The sequence below is a fragment of the Fistularia commersonii genome, chromosome 5 (genome assembly GCF_037954325.1).
Source record: "Fistularia commersonii isolate RoL2024-O1a breed Wild chromosome 5, RoL_Fcom_v1.0, whole genome shotgun sequence".
NCBI lineage: Eukaryota > Metazoa > Chordata > Actinopteri > Syngnathiformes > Fistulariidae > Fistularia > Fistularia commersonii.
In genome coordinates, this window is record NC_141288.1 from 18,392,626 (window position 1) to 18,407,523 (window position 14,898).

Below are 14,898 nucleotides of genomic sequence, written 5' to 3' on the forward strand. Positions count from 1 at the left end.
CAGAGCTTCATGCAAGTAAAGACTATTTTTCCCAGAAACATTAAACGAACAAAACTGTATCTCTCCTGCAAAAGATGTGTTTATTTTGTGACGCTGAGCCACAGGAACCAAACAAATAAAGAGTAAATTTCACTCGCCCACTCACACCACGTGTGTGAACCGCTCCACCCTAGATCTGTTAATAATTGAACACTTATTATTGGAAAGTTGCGTCCGAAAAAAACCAAATCCTCTTCTCACTGGGTTCTTTGCACCGTTTTCGTCTTTCCCTCCGTTGCGGCGTCGAGTTTTAACGAAAAGAATTTGATGCTTTTTCTCGCAAAAATGTGCTATTCTATTTTTTTCCCCCTTCTATTTGTTCCCCCCGACTCTCATACTGGTTTAAAAGTGAGCTCATCTCTCAGATCCCAGCACCTGTGTGTGGGAGGTTTGCAGGGCCGGGCCTGCTGGAACACATTACTGCACAAATATGAGATTAAGTCTTGCCTCTCTTTTTACAAACTTCCCCCAACAATGTGTACATCTGTTCAACCCCGTCCTGAAAATGTCAATAGCTCGCTCTCCCCCAGCATTCCCGCTACGCTCCAAAACATACCCAGCCCCTCAGTGGAAATGGGTGGGCCTTTTTACAGGAACTAAAGTGGGCCCTTTTTTTGTTTTTTTCGTAATTCCGTGCGATACATCAATGTGCAGAGCACCTCATCGGGAAGAGAGAGTGGAATCACAGATTAAACCGGGAACGTTGGAGAGTCATTTTTGCCAGTTTCCAAGAGAAGCAACATGGGGAAAGTCAACATCTGTTTGAAAAGGAGTTACATTCTTGTGACAAGTCTGATGGTGGTAAGAGCTTCTTTTGTTCTGCATCAGCTGTGAGTGGACATGCTGTATACAACATGATAGTGCACCAGATTCCTACACGGGTCTGTCAAGAAGGTGAAGCTCTGTATCGCTGACCGAATAATGAATGCAATTCATATTCATTTAGCCTTTTTCTTGTTTGCATTGGCAAAAAAGTTTGCAAATAATATGAACAAAAATTACCCAAGTCACTGGTGTTGTGGTTAGGAGGATGTGGAAGTGAGCCTCAAGTGGAGAAAATGAAGAACATGATGATTGTGTAATAAGTTGAGCTTGTTGTTCTCTGGCCCTTGGGTCGAAAACCAAAAGAAAAAGTAAACATGTTTCTCCTCACGTGAAACGAGTTTCTAACATAGACAATTCTTCTATCACGTCAATTGCATTTAGTCAGTCAATAATGCTGTTAGTTTGAATTGTAAACCTGTACCCAGTGCTGCTTACATCGCTCTCTTTTCCAGCTCCTCTCTGATTTTAATAAGATAAGATAAGAAAATAAGAAAATTCCTTTGTCACAGCAGCGCAAAAGTTATAATGTAAAAAAAAAATGGAAGGAAATAAATATGAAAATGAATATAAATACAAGGCAGAGGACAGAAGATTGTATTCTGGAAGATAACAAGACAAAAATAAATCCACCAATAAATAGACAACAGATAAATAGACAACAACAACAACAACAACATCAGGGATGACAATGAGCAACATCAAGGAACAGTGAGGATGAAAAACACACAACTAGAACTAAACAACAGTATAAATAGACTGACAATAGAGTGATTTTAAAACAAAGTATAAACTTGAACAACTAATAATATGGCTTTATTACAATATCTGCTTCCCTGGATGCAAGTAAACTCCTGTCCCTGTAAATCATCATTACAAATGGTTGTTCATGACCGCCTTGTGGGACTTTTCATACACATACAATAACTCTCAGAAGGCTTAAAGAGAATGAGAAATATTTCTTTCCTTTTCAAAATACAAAATCAAGTAAAAAACATCATATTACAACTTATCATCATTGTAAGTTGTTTAAGGTATATTGACAGAATTCAGAATTCAGTTCAATCATGCAATCTTGGAAATAGCCTTCTATTTGTTTAGGGCTTGACGTAGGAAAATGAATAAAGAAATAAATTAATGAATTAATAAATATGCACCATATGGTGGGGAACATAAAGGTCTAATACTAGTGCTAATGATCACGTTTCCAAGATTTTATTTCCTTATTGAACCAAAAAAATGTAATTGGAAGTAAATCTTTCCTGTTCGGTTTCATGACATTGGTAGGGTCTGACAACATGCAAACATTAAGATTTCAATCAAATTGCCAATTTATTCTTATACTCAGAATTTAACCCAGATCACCGCTGTGTGTGATCAATGAGTTTTGAAATCCGGTGTTTCCCTGATGACATTTTATCTTTATGTGTTGCACAGATGAATGAAAATAAAAGCTGCGTTACTGTTGTTGCAGATCATCAGCGCCCTGATTCTGGCCTTTACCCTTTTTGCCCATGGGCACTTCCACGCGGATGAAGAGGTAACATCCTTTCTGTCCTCCTGCCGTGTCGCCTGTCAGTCCATCAGAACTGAAAATGAAAAAAGACAAATATAATTCTACCATGTCAAGCATAAAACTACCAGTTTCCTGCAAAGTCATTTAGTGTTACAGTATCTATCAAATCTTAATGATAAAGATTTTCCAGGAACGCCTACCATATAACACAACTACTACTACTGCACAACAACTACAACAATAAAAATGACAACAACAACAATAATAATGATAATAATGGTAACAACAACAACAACAACAACAACAACAACAACAACAACAATAGTAATGGTAATGATAATGGTAACAATAATAATAATGATAAAAAACCCCAATAATAATAATGGTACCACCACCACCAATAATAATAATAATAATAGCAATAATAATAATAATATAATGTATTGCTGTCTATCAAATCTTAATGATAAAGATTGTCCAGGAACACCTACCATATAACACTATAACAACAACATTAATAATGATAATAATAATAGTAATGATAATAATAATAATAATGATAATAATAACACTAATAGTAATAATAATGATAATAATAATAATGGCAACAACAACAATAATAAAAATAAAAATAGTAACAATGACAACTACAACAACAACAACAATAATAATAATATAATGGTAACAATACTACTACTACAACTACTACTACTAATAATAATAATAATGATAATAATATGATGGTGCAGTATTTAGTGCTTTGGCCTAAGAGCACAAAAGATCCCGTTTCAATCCTTACCTTTCTGTATGAAGTTTGCATGTTCTCCTCCGTGTGTGTGTGGGTTTCCTCCAGGTTCTCCGGTTTCGTCCCGCAGTTCAAAAACAAGCAGCAGGTTAATTGGAAACATTGGGAAAAGATGCCCAAATGTGAATGAGAAGAATGAATGGTTGTCTTTGTGTTTATGCGGCCCTGAGATTGACTGGCGACCAGTCCAGGATGAACACGGCCTCTCGCACCCAAGACAACGGATGGATGGAGCTACTGAGCTAGCTATATCTATCATTGATTACATTACTTCAACTGCAGGCAAAATAAGAGAAAAAAAACAAAACACACCCCACAGATGAGATGCTGAAGTTGCTCATGTTAATGTTTCCTCCGCAGATAGAGAAGGTGGTTGTAGGTCTGCACATGATGTACATTCTTTCCATCACAACTCTGCTTTTCTCCATCACTGGTTTGTTTGGCGTCTGCAAAAAGAAGAAATGGGCACTAATCTTGGTCAGTATATCAAAAAAATCGCAATATGCAATGGGTGCATCACAATTGTTTGTTTTCTTACTTTTCTGATGCTTTGTGGTATCATCACTAAATAACTTTTAACTACATTTCCCTTTTCTTTAGGTGATTGTAAAAAAAACAAACAATTTTGTACCATTTTACTTGTGGCCTTTTCTGAATGATTTATTTTAACAATCCATCCTGGATAATATATAATTTTATCAGAAAGAAATCAAAACTGAGATACAGAGTAATTATTAGTAATTATAATTGAATGCCAATGACTGAACACAGTCCAACACTGTTTACCAGACAATGATCCAGGTATGGATGCAGAGTAATAATCTTCAATACATAAATTGCAGATACCGATAATGCCATCCCACAGCGAGGCCGGTCCATGTGTGGCGATGTGTCAACCACTCCCGCTTCATTGTTATTCATTTTTGTGTTTTCCAAGATGACTCAGTCACATGTGTTTGTTTCAGTTTACAGTTGGAATGATCCTATGTACGCTCTACATGGTGTTTCATAAAATCGCGACTTTGGCACTGCTGTCAAAGGTAACTCAGAACTGAACTTTAGAATGTGACTTTCTGTTATACATTATTATATTTATACATATATAACAATAAGTTAATAGTATACAGTGTAGTAAATTTCTTACATGGCAATACAATATGTGGAACTCATCATTTATCCTATTTTATATCACATCCGTTAACCAGGTGGAAGGGTCAACATTTATTTTTTTCCTCAGGTCACTAGTTTCATGAGTTTTCAGTGACATTACCCACATCTGTGATTTTTTAACGCTCCAAATATGAAGCAATTTCTTGTAACCTGTCAATTATTGAACATATTGATTAGATGCGTCTTCGTTCTGTTGTCCAGATAACTGAGGAGGTTCGGGGGTCTTACCTGGGAATGATGCCGCTGAGTCAAGCAAGTGAGGCTGACACAGATGCCCTCAGGCAAATGGAGATGGAGGTAGGTAATCATTTGTTTGTTTGTTTGTTTGTTTGTGTGGGTGAGGGATTCAACGCCTCAGCATGCAGCACCCCTGACGGGTCGCAAGTCGATCACATATAGAGACATACAACCATTTACCTTCATGTTTACACGTCTGGGTGCATGTTTTTGCACTGTTTCCCCCGAAAAACCCGGAGGAAACCAACGCAAACCCGAGGAGAACATGGAGACTCCACACAGGAAGGCCTCTCTGAGGAACTCGAACCAGGGCCCGACTCACTGTGAGGCGGAAGTGCGCATCACTGTGCCACCGTGCTGCCCATTTTTCTTAATATTTTAATAAAAATAATAATAAATACAATATCTATCTTCAAAATATATTTGTTTGTATGTGTGGAGTTTGCATGTTCTCCCATCTCTCATGGGTTTCCTCCCGGTCAAAAACATGCAGCAGGTTAAATGGCAAAATTGGGAAAATGTGTGAATGAAAAGAGAGAATGATGTCTGTCTCTATATGTGGTCCTGCAATTAACTGGAACCTCCCAGTAGGAGGATCCAGTAGGCTAAGCGATGGATAATGAATGATATATTATATTAGTCGTATGTTTGTTATTATTATTACTGCTATTACTGAACCGTAAGAAACCCGCGTGCCAGTTTCTATGTAATTCCTATTTGATCGCAGGAGCTCATCAATACATGACGTCATCTTTTAAAATACTTTATATGAAACTGTAGGTTACATATTATTATTATTAGTTGTATAAGACAGGATCCTGTTTGGCTCCATGTATTGTAATCCTCTCCTGATTTCCTTCTCAGCTGCACTGCTGTGGACTGGAGCGGGGCCACATAGACTGGGGATACAATATATCACTGTCCTGCTTGTGCAGTGACAACTCTGAATCTCATCAATGTGTGAGTATTAAATCTCTTAGGACAGCTCCGGGATCATGGAATATTTATCATTTCTATTTATAGTTCTTTTTTTTTTTTAACATGACTGTTATGCTGCTGTGACAAAAGAATTTCCCCTATGAGGATCAATAGAGTTTATCTAATTTTAATTAATCTTAATTTGCATTATTTTTCTGCTAATCTTTTGGGATTCCAACTTCAACTTTGCACCGGTTATTGAGTGTGTTTGTGTGTGTGTGTGTGTGTGTGTCTGTCGCAGGTGGAGGCTCCCTTCAATAGCAGTCTGAGCAGCGACGACGGCCAGCAGGTTTTCATTTACGTAGAGGTAACTTAGGAGAGGTGCATTCATCGTTTTATTTTTACTGTACTGTTATTAATTCCCCGCACTGAGCAAAGGGATGATATTTCTTGAATAGAGGGTGTGAAATATTGTAAGAATTATAAAGCAAATACATGACATTTCATTTTTAGTAGCATTATTACATTTCTGATGGTATATTTTTTTAGAAAATTCAGAAAAAAAAAATCAGTTGATATTGTAGTTGACGTGGAAGACGAAGAAGACTTCATTGACACGTTCTTGATTCTATAAAAAGATATGTTGAAAAAAAAGCACGGCGTCAAACGGGCACCACGGTCTGCCCGGAGAGCATTCGTCCAATTTAAACGTCTCTCAAGCTGTGTATCTCGCAGGTATATATTGCTCCGTCTCCGGTCTTTTACGTAAGGAGTACCTTTGAGTTTAAAAAGAAGCGTCACCGACAAACGGCCCCCAAACTAGGAGTTTGAAAAATCTTAATTGAGATAGGCGACATGTGCGTTCACTCTAACCATTTACGACAGATCAGATACCTCATATTCCCCCTTTCGAGAGTACGAAGAATCGCGAAAGAGTAATGTCTGCGATAGCATCTTGAATGATAATACCTCCTATACGTGCTTGCTACAGCATTACAATGTCAAACTTGTGGAGTGTTAGAGTGAAAAAAAACATCTGGCAAACGTCCCTCCTTCCAATAGCTATCAAACAATCCAGACAGGAAAGTCCTCTCACGGTTCCTCTGCCTGAGGCAGCCATATATAGTACTCCAAACCAATCACAGAGGATTCTACAAATTTTGTAGATGTGCATGAGCAAATACACATGGGAACCTTAAAGTAATCATTTATACTTTATTAATCCCTTGCGGGAAATTCCTTCTCTACATTTAAGCCATCATGGATGAACCATGAGCAGTTGGCTGCCATCTAGTGGCGCCAAGGGAGCAGTTAGGGGTTCAGCGTCTTGCTCAACAACACTTCGACACACTCCGTGGAGCCAGGAATCGAACGAAGAATGTTCGGTTCCAAGAACGATTGCTCTACCATCTGCGCCACGCCAAGGTCTCCCCCAAAAACCAAACTAAAATCAATGTCCAAAGTCAGGCTAGTCGACCCATCAGCGCTTCCGTTGGACTTCACATTAAATTACTCTCCCTAAATACTGAAAGAAAGCAATAAAAGAGGACCCTGTGTACTTTCCTCATAGTTGAAAACAGCAAACAAGGAGTACAAGTTCTTATCACTAACGAAAACCCATTTCAAGTTGTGGCTTTTAAGCATTCCCAAATCTCAGAGGCTTGCCAACGGCGGTGTGGGCTGGGGTGTTTCCTCGCTCTCGCCAACACTGTTCTGGGAAGAAAGTAAAGAAAGCGGCGAGCAGCATCTTGTCAAAACCATGAGATCAAATGAATTTGTCACAGTGAACATCGCAACTCAAATTTTAACCTAAGACAGGGGTCGGCAACCCGTAACACCCAAAGAGCCATTTGGACCCGGTTTCCTCGGAAAAGAAAACTCTGGGAGCCGCAATTACTTTTTGATGTCTAAAATTAAGGTACCACTGTATATATTGCTTTTTATTACGTTTACACTTTGTATGATTAAGTGTGTCGTGCGTTGCTTCTGAAATTCACAAAGTATTACAGAGAAAATTAAATTTTATTTATGTAATGACCTCATTTTAAGCTTTGGGCTTTCAGCGCGTTTTGCGGAGCCTTGACCTGAATTTTGAAAATAAATCGGGGAAAAAAATAAATCACTCTGTTAGTAAACAATAAAAAAGAAATATTTGCAAAATATCCTCAAATATTTCTTTTACCTGGTTTATGGGACTTCTGCTCCTGAACTTCTGCGCACAACATCTGCAAACTGGGACTTTACTGGCCGGCGGGTATACCGGCTTCCGTGAGTGTGACGTTATTTTGAGCGGCGAAAAATAATAGATATAATCTTATTTAATATTTCAAGATCACAATTATCTTCCAACTTAGAACTAGAAGTTAAAAAAAGGAATTAACACAAATGAAATATACTTCAATTAGATATTTATAATTTATTTTCCCAAGCCACTCGGAGCCGCAGTGTAAAGATGAAAGAGCCGCTGGTTGGCGACCCCTGACCTAAGATAACACACCCGATTTGTAGAATCAATTTTTCTGTTTTGTCTACAAACTCTCTTCCATTATTTGAGGACATCCAATCTGCTCATGCCCTCGCAGCCTAGAATCTTGGCTACAGACGGAGCATCCTTTGTTTTGGAAGGACAGGCCCCAGTCCATCCACGATGACCAGCCTCTTTAAGTGTGATCTGTTCTTCCAGATCCACATCATGGATGACAAGGTGCTGACCTTATTGATCTGACCGAAGCCTTGAATATCTCTTTGCTTCTTGAACGCAACCATGTGGTACGGCATCCTCAGAATTTTCCACTATCTCTCCCTCTTCATACCTGTTGTTCACCAAAAACTAGTTCTCGTTGTCCATCAGTATTTGATTGTGTTTTCGGAGTTTCCTGTTCTTGTTGGTCATGCTTCTTCCAATACAGCCCTTCTTATGGTCTGTATAAACACCTTTGCCATGCTCCCAGGACCAACCACCTCTGGTAGTTTATTCTTCACTGACAGGAACAGCCCCTTTTTATTTTGCCATGCAGGATTGATTGCTCTTTCTGGTTTAGTTTCGGGTCCTCGACAAGTAGGGCCTCGGGTTTTCTTCCTGCCCCGGTGGTTCATAATATTGTCAGGATGTACATCGGCCGGGATCGTCTCAAGGCTTTCCATGCTTTTGCAGCAAAATACTCTGGATGGTTCACATATTGACGGAGTCCAGGTTTCTGTAGGAGCTCCTCCAGACCTGGGATTCCAAGGACTTTGGCCAAAAGTCTCTTGACATCCCTTATGGCAGGATGCGTTCCCACCATAATCTCCTCCAACTTCGATATCCGAGGACACGCTCCATCCTGAAGTGTGGCTAACTCCAAGGATGTCTGACAGATCTGTATTCTGCTTGGGCTAATGTTCTGGATCCTGTCTCCGAATGATTACTGGGCTCATCTTGTCCGATGTCTTCCTTCTTCTTAAACGTAAAAGGCTGCTCTTTGCTTGACTTCTGGGAATCTTTTTCCCTGGTGCGGGGGGATGTTGGAAAAAGACCTTTTGAGCCTGAGGAACCCTCACACTCTGAATCTTCGTAGCTGTCTCCTGCATGCACTTGCACCAGAGGTATCCTCTTCCAGATCTGTTTCTTCCAAGTGTTCCCCCCCTCTTTACTCTGCTATTCAATATCCAACTAAATTCTGGATTATATCCACCCATAATCTCATCGGAGTTCCCCTAGTCATCACTTACAATTCTCATCTTCTTCATCCTCCGTCCTTCCTGAGCTTCCTTACTTACTGTTTTCCTCTTACTTTTTGAAGTCGGTGTGACGGGATGGGCTAATGGACACTGCAAGGCGCTGATGGAACAGGCCAAAAGTGTAGAAGCAGAGGAGAGATTCGTGTAAAACAGGGGTGCCCACACTTTTAGCTACTTTTCAAATGATCATGTGAAAATGAACTACCCCCACTAAAAATGCTGAATATATATTTAGTGAGTATACTTAACACAATAAATATTTGGGGATCTTGCATAACCCTTATGGCACACTACAACAGAGTCCTTTTTTGGTAAATATGTTGCTCTGATGACTTGAATGGAGTCTGCAGCACAGTTGTTAGCTGTGAGAAAAATGACCGCTGTCCTAACAGATGGGATTTTAGTTCCTTCACCTTTCTCCTTCTCTATTCACTTTTCCGAGGGATGAACGGTCTGAAAATGCTGCTCCACATTTCCCTTTTTCGGTATAGCGATGGCAGACCGGCGGACGAGGCAAACGCACTTTGAAAGTGGCATATTGAAATAAAAAAGTCCACCTCCCATTCCGTACCGAAGTGATAGGTTTTAGTCTTTTTACTGACCACTAATTTTATACCCATAAGTTTAGAAGACATATATTGAAGACTAACTCGCTAGCTTGCTAGAACGCATGCTATGTGCACATGTGCAGTGACAGAAAAGGTCAGATTGGACAGACTGACTGGCAGTCAAGTGACAAATTTAATAGTGAGGATGATAGGTTGACCTCTAGGTTTCAATGCCATGCAATCCACACACACTACCTTTGCGATCGACCGGTAGATCGCGATCGACGTATTGGGCACGCCGCCTGTAAAATGTTTTATTACCAGAAAACCCCGGTGAAACGGACATCTATCTCAAAAATGAATCTTACTAAGTCTCCGATATAAAACGGAACAACTCTGCAGCAAGGGTAAACGCACCAGACTCAAAAATAACCAGCTCAGTCTCGTGATGAAAGCAGAGAACAAATAGCAGCAAGGACAAACACTAGGCAAAAACAGAATCTCTCTCCAGACATGGGACTAGACTGTCATACATATTGGAGGCAACCAGCACCAGTATCACATGAAAGGGGGAACCCATAATCAACAAAACACAAACAACATAACAGACAGTGGTGTATCAAATTTCATGACGTTTAAAACAGCAGATTGACCAAGGATATTTATATGCAACTCAATACAACAGTCCATGTAGAGATAGAAACGGAGGCGGCTTGATCAGGGTCGTCTTGAATCATCCCCTTGACACTGCCAAGTTAGACCGGATCAATTGTGGCAGGAACCCGATAAATGTTCCCTTGTGTCCCAGACGCACCCTTTAACCACCGGAATGTAGCCTCAGGGGGGCACAGGTCAGTGTCTTCCTGAACCAGCCCAGAGCCTGGGTAAATGCAGAGTGTTGCGTCCGGAAGGGCATCCGACGTAAAACTTGTGCCAAAAGCATTTGTGCGAATCAAACTGAAAAATCTCATACCAGATCGGTCAAGGCCCGGGTTGACAATGACCGTCATTGGTGCAGATAACCGACAGGGTACCAGTGGAAATTGGGGTACTGTGGGTCGAAGAAGGAGAGGAGGAAGGCGTGAGCAAAGTTTTAAGTTGTACTATCATGGCACTGACAGGAAGTGAAATGGAGAAGTTATCTTGAAGAAGGAGTTTGTGAGGAATGTTCTGGAGGTGAAAGGACTTGAGCGTATTTGGCGCAGACTTCAATGGACACATTGGTGCAGGAAGCAGAGGTGATGAAGTAGTGATGGGCAGGTTTGGTATCCAGGATAGGAACGAAGAGGGACAGATGGTGATAGACTTTGCAAGAAAGAATGGACATGGTTGCAGTGAATCCTTTTCTCCAGAAATGACAGGAAAATAGTGTAACTTTTCAGAGTGGAGGTAGGAGCATGCAGGTAGACTACATCTTGTATATGTGAGGAAATCTGCAAAGTAGTTTTAGGTGAGAGTGTCGCAAGAAAGCAAAGGATGGTGGTTTGTAGGGTGACTCTGGTGACAAGGAAGAACGCGAGGACAAAGGCAGTGCAGAGAACAAAGTGGTGGAACCTGAAAAGGGACGAGTGTTGCATGATTTTCAGGGAGGAGTTGAGAAAGGCTCTGGGTGGTCAGGGAGAAAGCAAAAAGGTTGTAGGATATAGGTGACCAGTTTAAAATTGTATTTTATATTGAGGTATTTGAACTGGTCTGAGTAAACTTTCAATTATCAAATTGATTTCAATGCACTTTAAGCATTTGCTTTAACTTCGCTATATGTCCAAAAGTATTCGCTCACCTGCTTGGACTCACATATGAACTGAAGTGACATCCCATTCCTAATCCATAGGGTCCCATATGACGTCCGTCCACCCTTTGCAGCTGTAACCGCTTCAACTCTTCTGGGAAGGCTGTCCACAAGGTTCAGGAGTGTGTTTATAGGATATTTTGACCATTCTTCTTGAAATGCATTTATGTAATCACACACTGATGTTGGATGAGAAGGCCTGGCTCTCAGTATCTGCTGCAATTCATCCTCTACGGGGTTGAGGTCAGGTCTTTGTGCAGGCCAGTCAAGTTCATCCACGTCTCTATGGATCTTGCTTTGTGCACTGGTGCACAGTCATGTTGGGGAAAAAAGGGGCCAGCTTCAAACTGTTTCCACAAAGTTGGGAGCATGGAATTGTCCAAAAATGTGTCCTTTTTGCTGGAACTATGGGGCCAAGCCCAGCTCCCGAGAGCCAACCCCGCACCATAATCCCCCTCTCCCAAATTTCACACTTGGCACAATGCGGTCAGGCAAGTCCCGTCTTCTGACAACCTCCAAACCCAGACTCGTCCATCAGATCGCCAGATGGAGAAGCGCGATACGTCACTCCAGAGAACCCGTCTCCGCTGCTCTAGAGTCCAGCGGCGGCGTGCTTTACACCGCTGCATCCCACGCTCCGCATTGCACTCGGCAACATGTGGCTTGGATGCAGCTGCTCGGTCGTGGAAACCCGTTCTATGAAGCTCTCTGCGCACTGTTCTGCAGCTCATCTGAAGTCCACGTGAAGTCTGGAGGGTTGTAGCGATTGACGCTGCAGAAAGTTGGCTACCTCCTCGCACTATGCGCCTCTGTGCGCTGACCCCACTCCGTCAGTTTACGTTGCCTACCACTTTGTGGCTGACTTTTGTCATTCCCAAACACTTCCATGTTCTTCTAAAACAGCTGACAGTGGAATATTTAGGAGCAAGGAAATTTCACAACAAGATTTTGTTGCACAGGTGGCGTCCTACAAAAGTTCCTTGCTGGAAGTCGCTGAGCTCCTGAGAGCGGCCCAGTCTTTCACAAATATTTGTAAAAATAGTCTTCATGCCAAGATGCTTGATTTAATACACCTGTGACCAAGGAAGTGATTGGAACACCTGATTCCGATTATTTGGATAGGTGAGCTAATACTTTTGGCCAAATAGTGCATCTATCCAGTTCTTGTAATTCAATTTCAATCCCGTGTGGTCTGTGTTACTTACAAAAAAGACGAATACAGTCTATTGTCATGAATATCGCATGAAACGGTTTGGAATGAACACAGCCTTCTATGAAATGTTGCTTTTAACAACCCGCTCTTGCTTTTCAGCCGTGTCTTCCGTCCATAATCTCACTAATCAAGACCGCCATAAACATTGGGATCGGCATGATATTTGGACTTATAATAATCTGGGTATGTACTCAAGTTTGGAGTTTGATATCCTCGCCTTCATCATCTTTATCTTCATCTGTGTCTTTCATTTATCCCGCCTCTCTGGTGAATCACAACACCAGCCTGGATTCTCACATCACTGTTCAAAATATCTAGATCGATAAATATTTATACAGAAAAGGATGGTTAGAATGAGATGGTTAAATTATTAAGAATTAAATGACAATTTTGAAATATACATTTGAAATATGGCAGTGGTGTTTGAGTACACACACATGCACATATATATATACTGCTCAAAAAAATAAAGGGAAAACTTGAACAACACAATGTAACTCCAAGTCAATCACACTTCTGTGAAATCATAGTGTCCACTCAGGAAGCAACACAGATTCATTTTGACTTGTTTTAAGAACATTACATCAAAGTTGGATCAGCCTGGAATTTATTTTTACATTTTAATTTTGAGTGTGATTCCTAATCCAGACCTTCATGGGTTGATACAATTGATTTCCATTGATCATTTTTGTGTGATTTTGTTGTCAGCACATTCAACTGTGTAAAGAGCAAAGTATTTCATAAGAATATTTCATTCATTTAGATCTAGGATGTGTTTTTTAAGTGTTCCCTTTATTTTTTGAGCAGTGTATATAGAGAGACATTCTCAATTCAGACAAATCATAAACTGTCAGGTGTCTCACCTTATCAATTCACCATTTATCAGCAAAACCGATACTGATAATTTACAGGTGTATACCAGTCTATCTACTGATTTGTGATCGTCTGACATTAAGTCCCTCTTGTTGCCTCTGCTCTTCTATTCTCATGAAACTTGCAGGTTCTTATATCTGCTCCCAATGGATGAAGTAGCAGAACAGGATTACAAAGCATTGCTTTGTCTGTGTATCTCCTCCTTTAGGTATTATCATTAGCGCTGGGTATCACTATCCTGTGTCAGATGGACCAGAAGAACGAAACCCCTACGGTGGTCTACAGTCAAGAGGCAAAATCAGGGAACTACACGGTCCTCACAGAGCCTGATGAGTTCTCCTGAGCCCAGCGATCGCCTCCTGTTTCTTATCACTAAGATCAATGTTTGTCGACCGTAGCACATCGTATATCTCAAGAAGTTGTGAATCTGTAAAGTTAGCTCATTGGTAGTTTCCTACAAATGCAGCACTGTTTCCCAAACAGAAGCAATGCAAACCTTTTAAACGCTATCTCACGTCTGATTTGTTTTCGTAGTTTTTTTTTTTTTTTTCCTCCCATTACGGACAACTTTTTGTCGTCCTTTCATTTACACTAACTCCATATTCTGGCAAAATAAGGCCTGTGCCTCCAAATTGCTGGACGAATAATGTGATTATTTGAATTACTTTGCTTTCTTTGTGGTAATGACACACTATAATGTCAGCAAAGGAACATATACTGCATAGCCTCCCGGCTCAGGTTGAGATATTATAATATTATGAGGTTTAAATGCCTCCCCTGAGGCATGATAAACAGTACACAATAGTCAGTATTTTTTTTTTGGATTGAACTTTCAAACTTCGATTCCCTCGCCGACTACAATGACACATAAGTTCAGTATGCAAATGCTTCCGCTGCATAAACCAAAACACGAGTCATGGTTTGAACTGATGAAGATAAGATTTACTTTGTGGCATGCGTCAATTGACGCAATGTGATGGTACACCGCTGATCTAAATTGAAAGTATTTGCGACCCGCTGCACTGAATTTAAAATATCAGGGATGAACATGTGAAGAATTATTAGACCCAGAAGCTCACTTTCTCTGCATGTTTCTGTGTAAAATGTTGTTTTCTGACTTTTTTGTGACAAAAAATAAATAAAGTACTCCACTATTTGACAGACGATTAAAAATATTGTTGATTCAATTAAAAAGGTCAATGTAGAGTCTAGGTTTCATTAATACAACTATCACTAACTTTGCCAAAA

At 40.4% G+C, this 14,898-nt stretch overlaps 1 protein-coding gene across 1 annotated transcript; it reads left to right on the forward strand.

The window, feature by feature from the left end:
- The first annotated feature begins 491 nt into the window (after positions 1–491).
- LOC147234264 (tetraspanin-8-like) lies at positions 492–14,811 on the forward strand. The gene is made up of 9 exons (XM_086147123.1): positions 492–840; positions 2,336–2,401; positions 3,543–3,659; positions 4,148–4,222; positions 4,554–4,649; positions 5,454–5,549; positions 5,809–5,874; positions 12,877–12,960; positions 13,859–14,811. The coding sequence occupies exons 1-9, from the start codon at positions 781–783 to the stop codon at positions 13,991–13,993; spliced, it is 795 nt and encodes a 264-aa protein (XP_086003249.1). The 5' UTR covers positions 492–780; the 3' UTR covers positions 13,994–14,811.
- Positions 14,812–14,898: the final 87 nt, after the last annotated feature.

What these genes read in the sequence shown, in the direction of transcription:
- LOC147234264 (XM_086147123.1), top strand. Translation starts at nt 781, where the DNA reads ATGGGGAAAGTCAACATCTGTTTGAAAAGGAGTTACATTCTTGTGACA. An exon ending in TTGTGACAAGTCTGATGGTG is followed by an intron (nt 841 to 2,335) that starts GTAAGAGCTTCT and finishes CTGTTGTTGCAG; the next exon opens with ATCATCAGCGCCCTGATTCT. An exon ending in AGAAATGGGCACTAATCTTG is followed by an intron (nt 3,660 to 4,147) that starts GTCAGTATATCA and finishes TGTTTGTTTCAG; the next exon opens with TTTACAGTTGGAATGATCCT.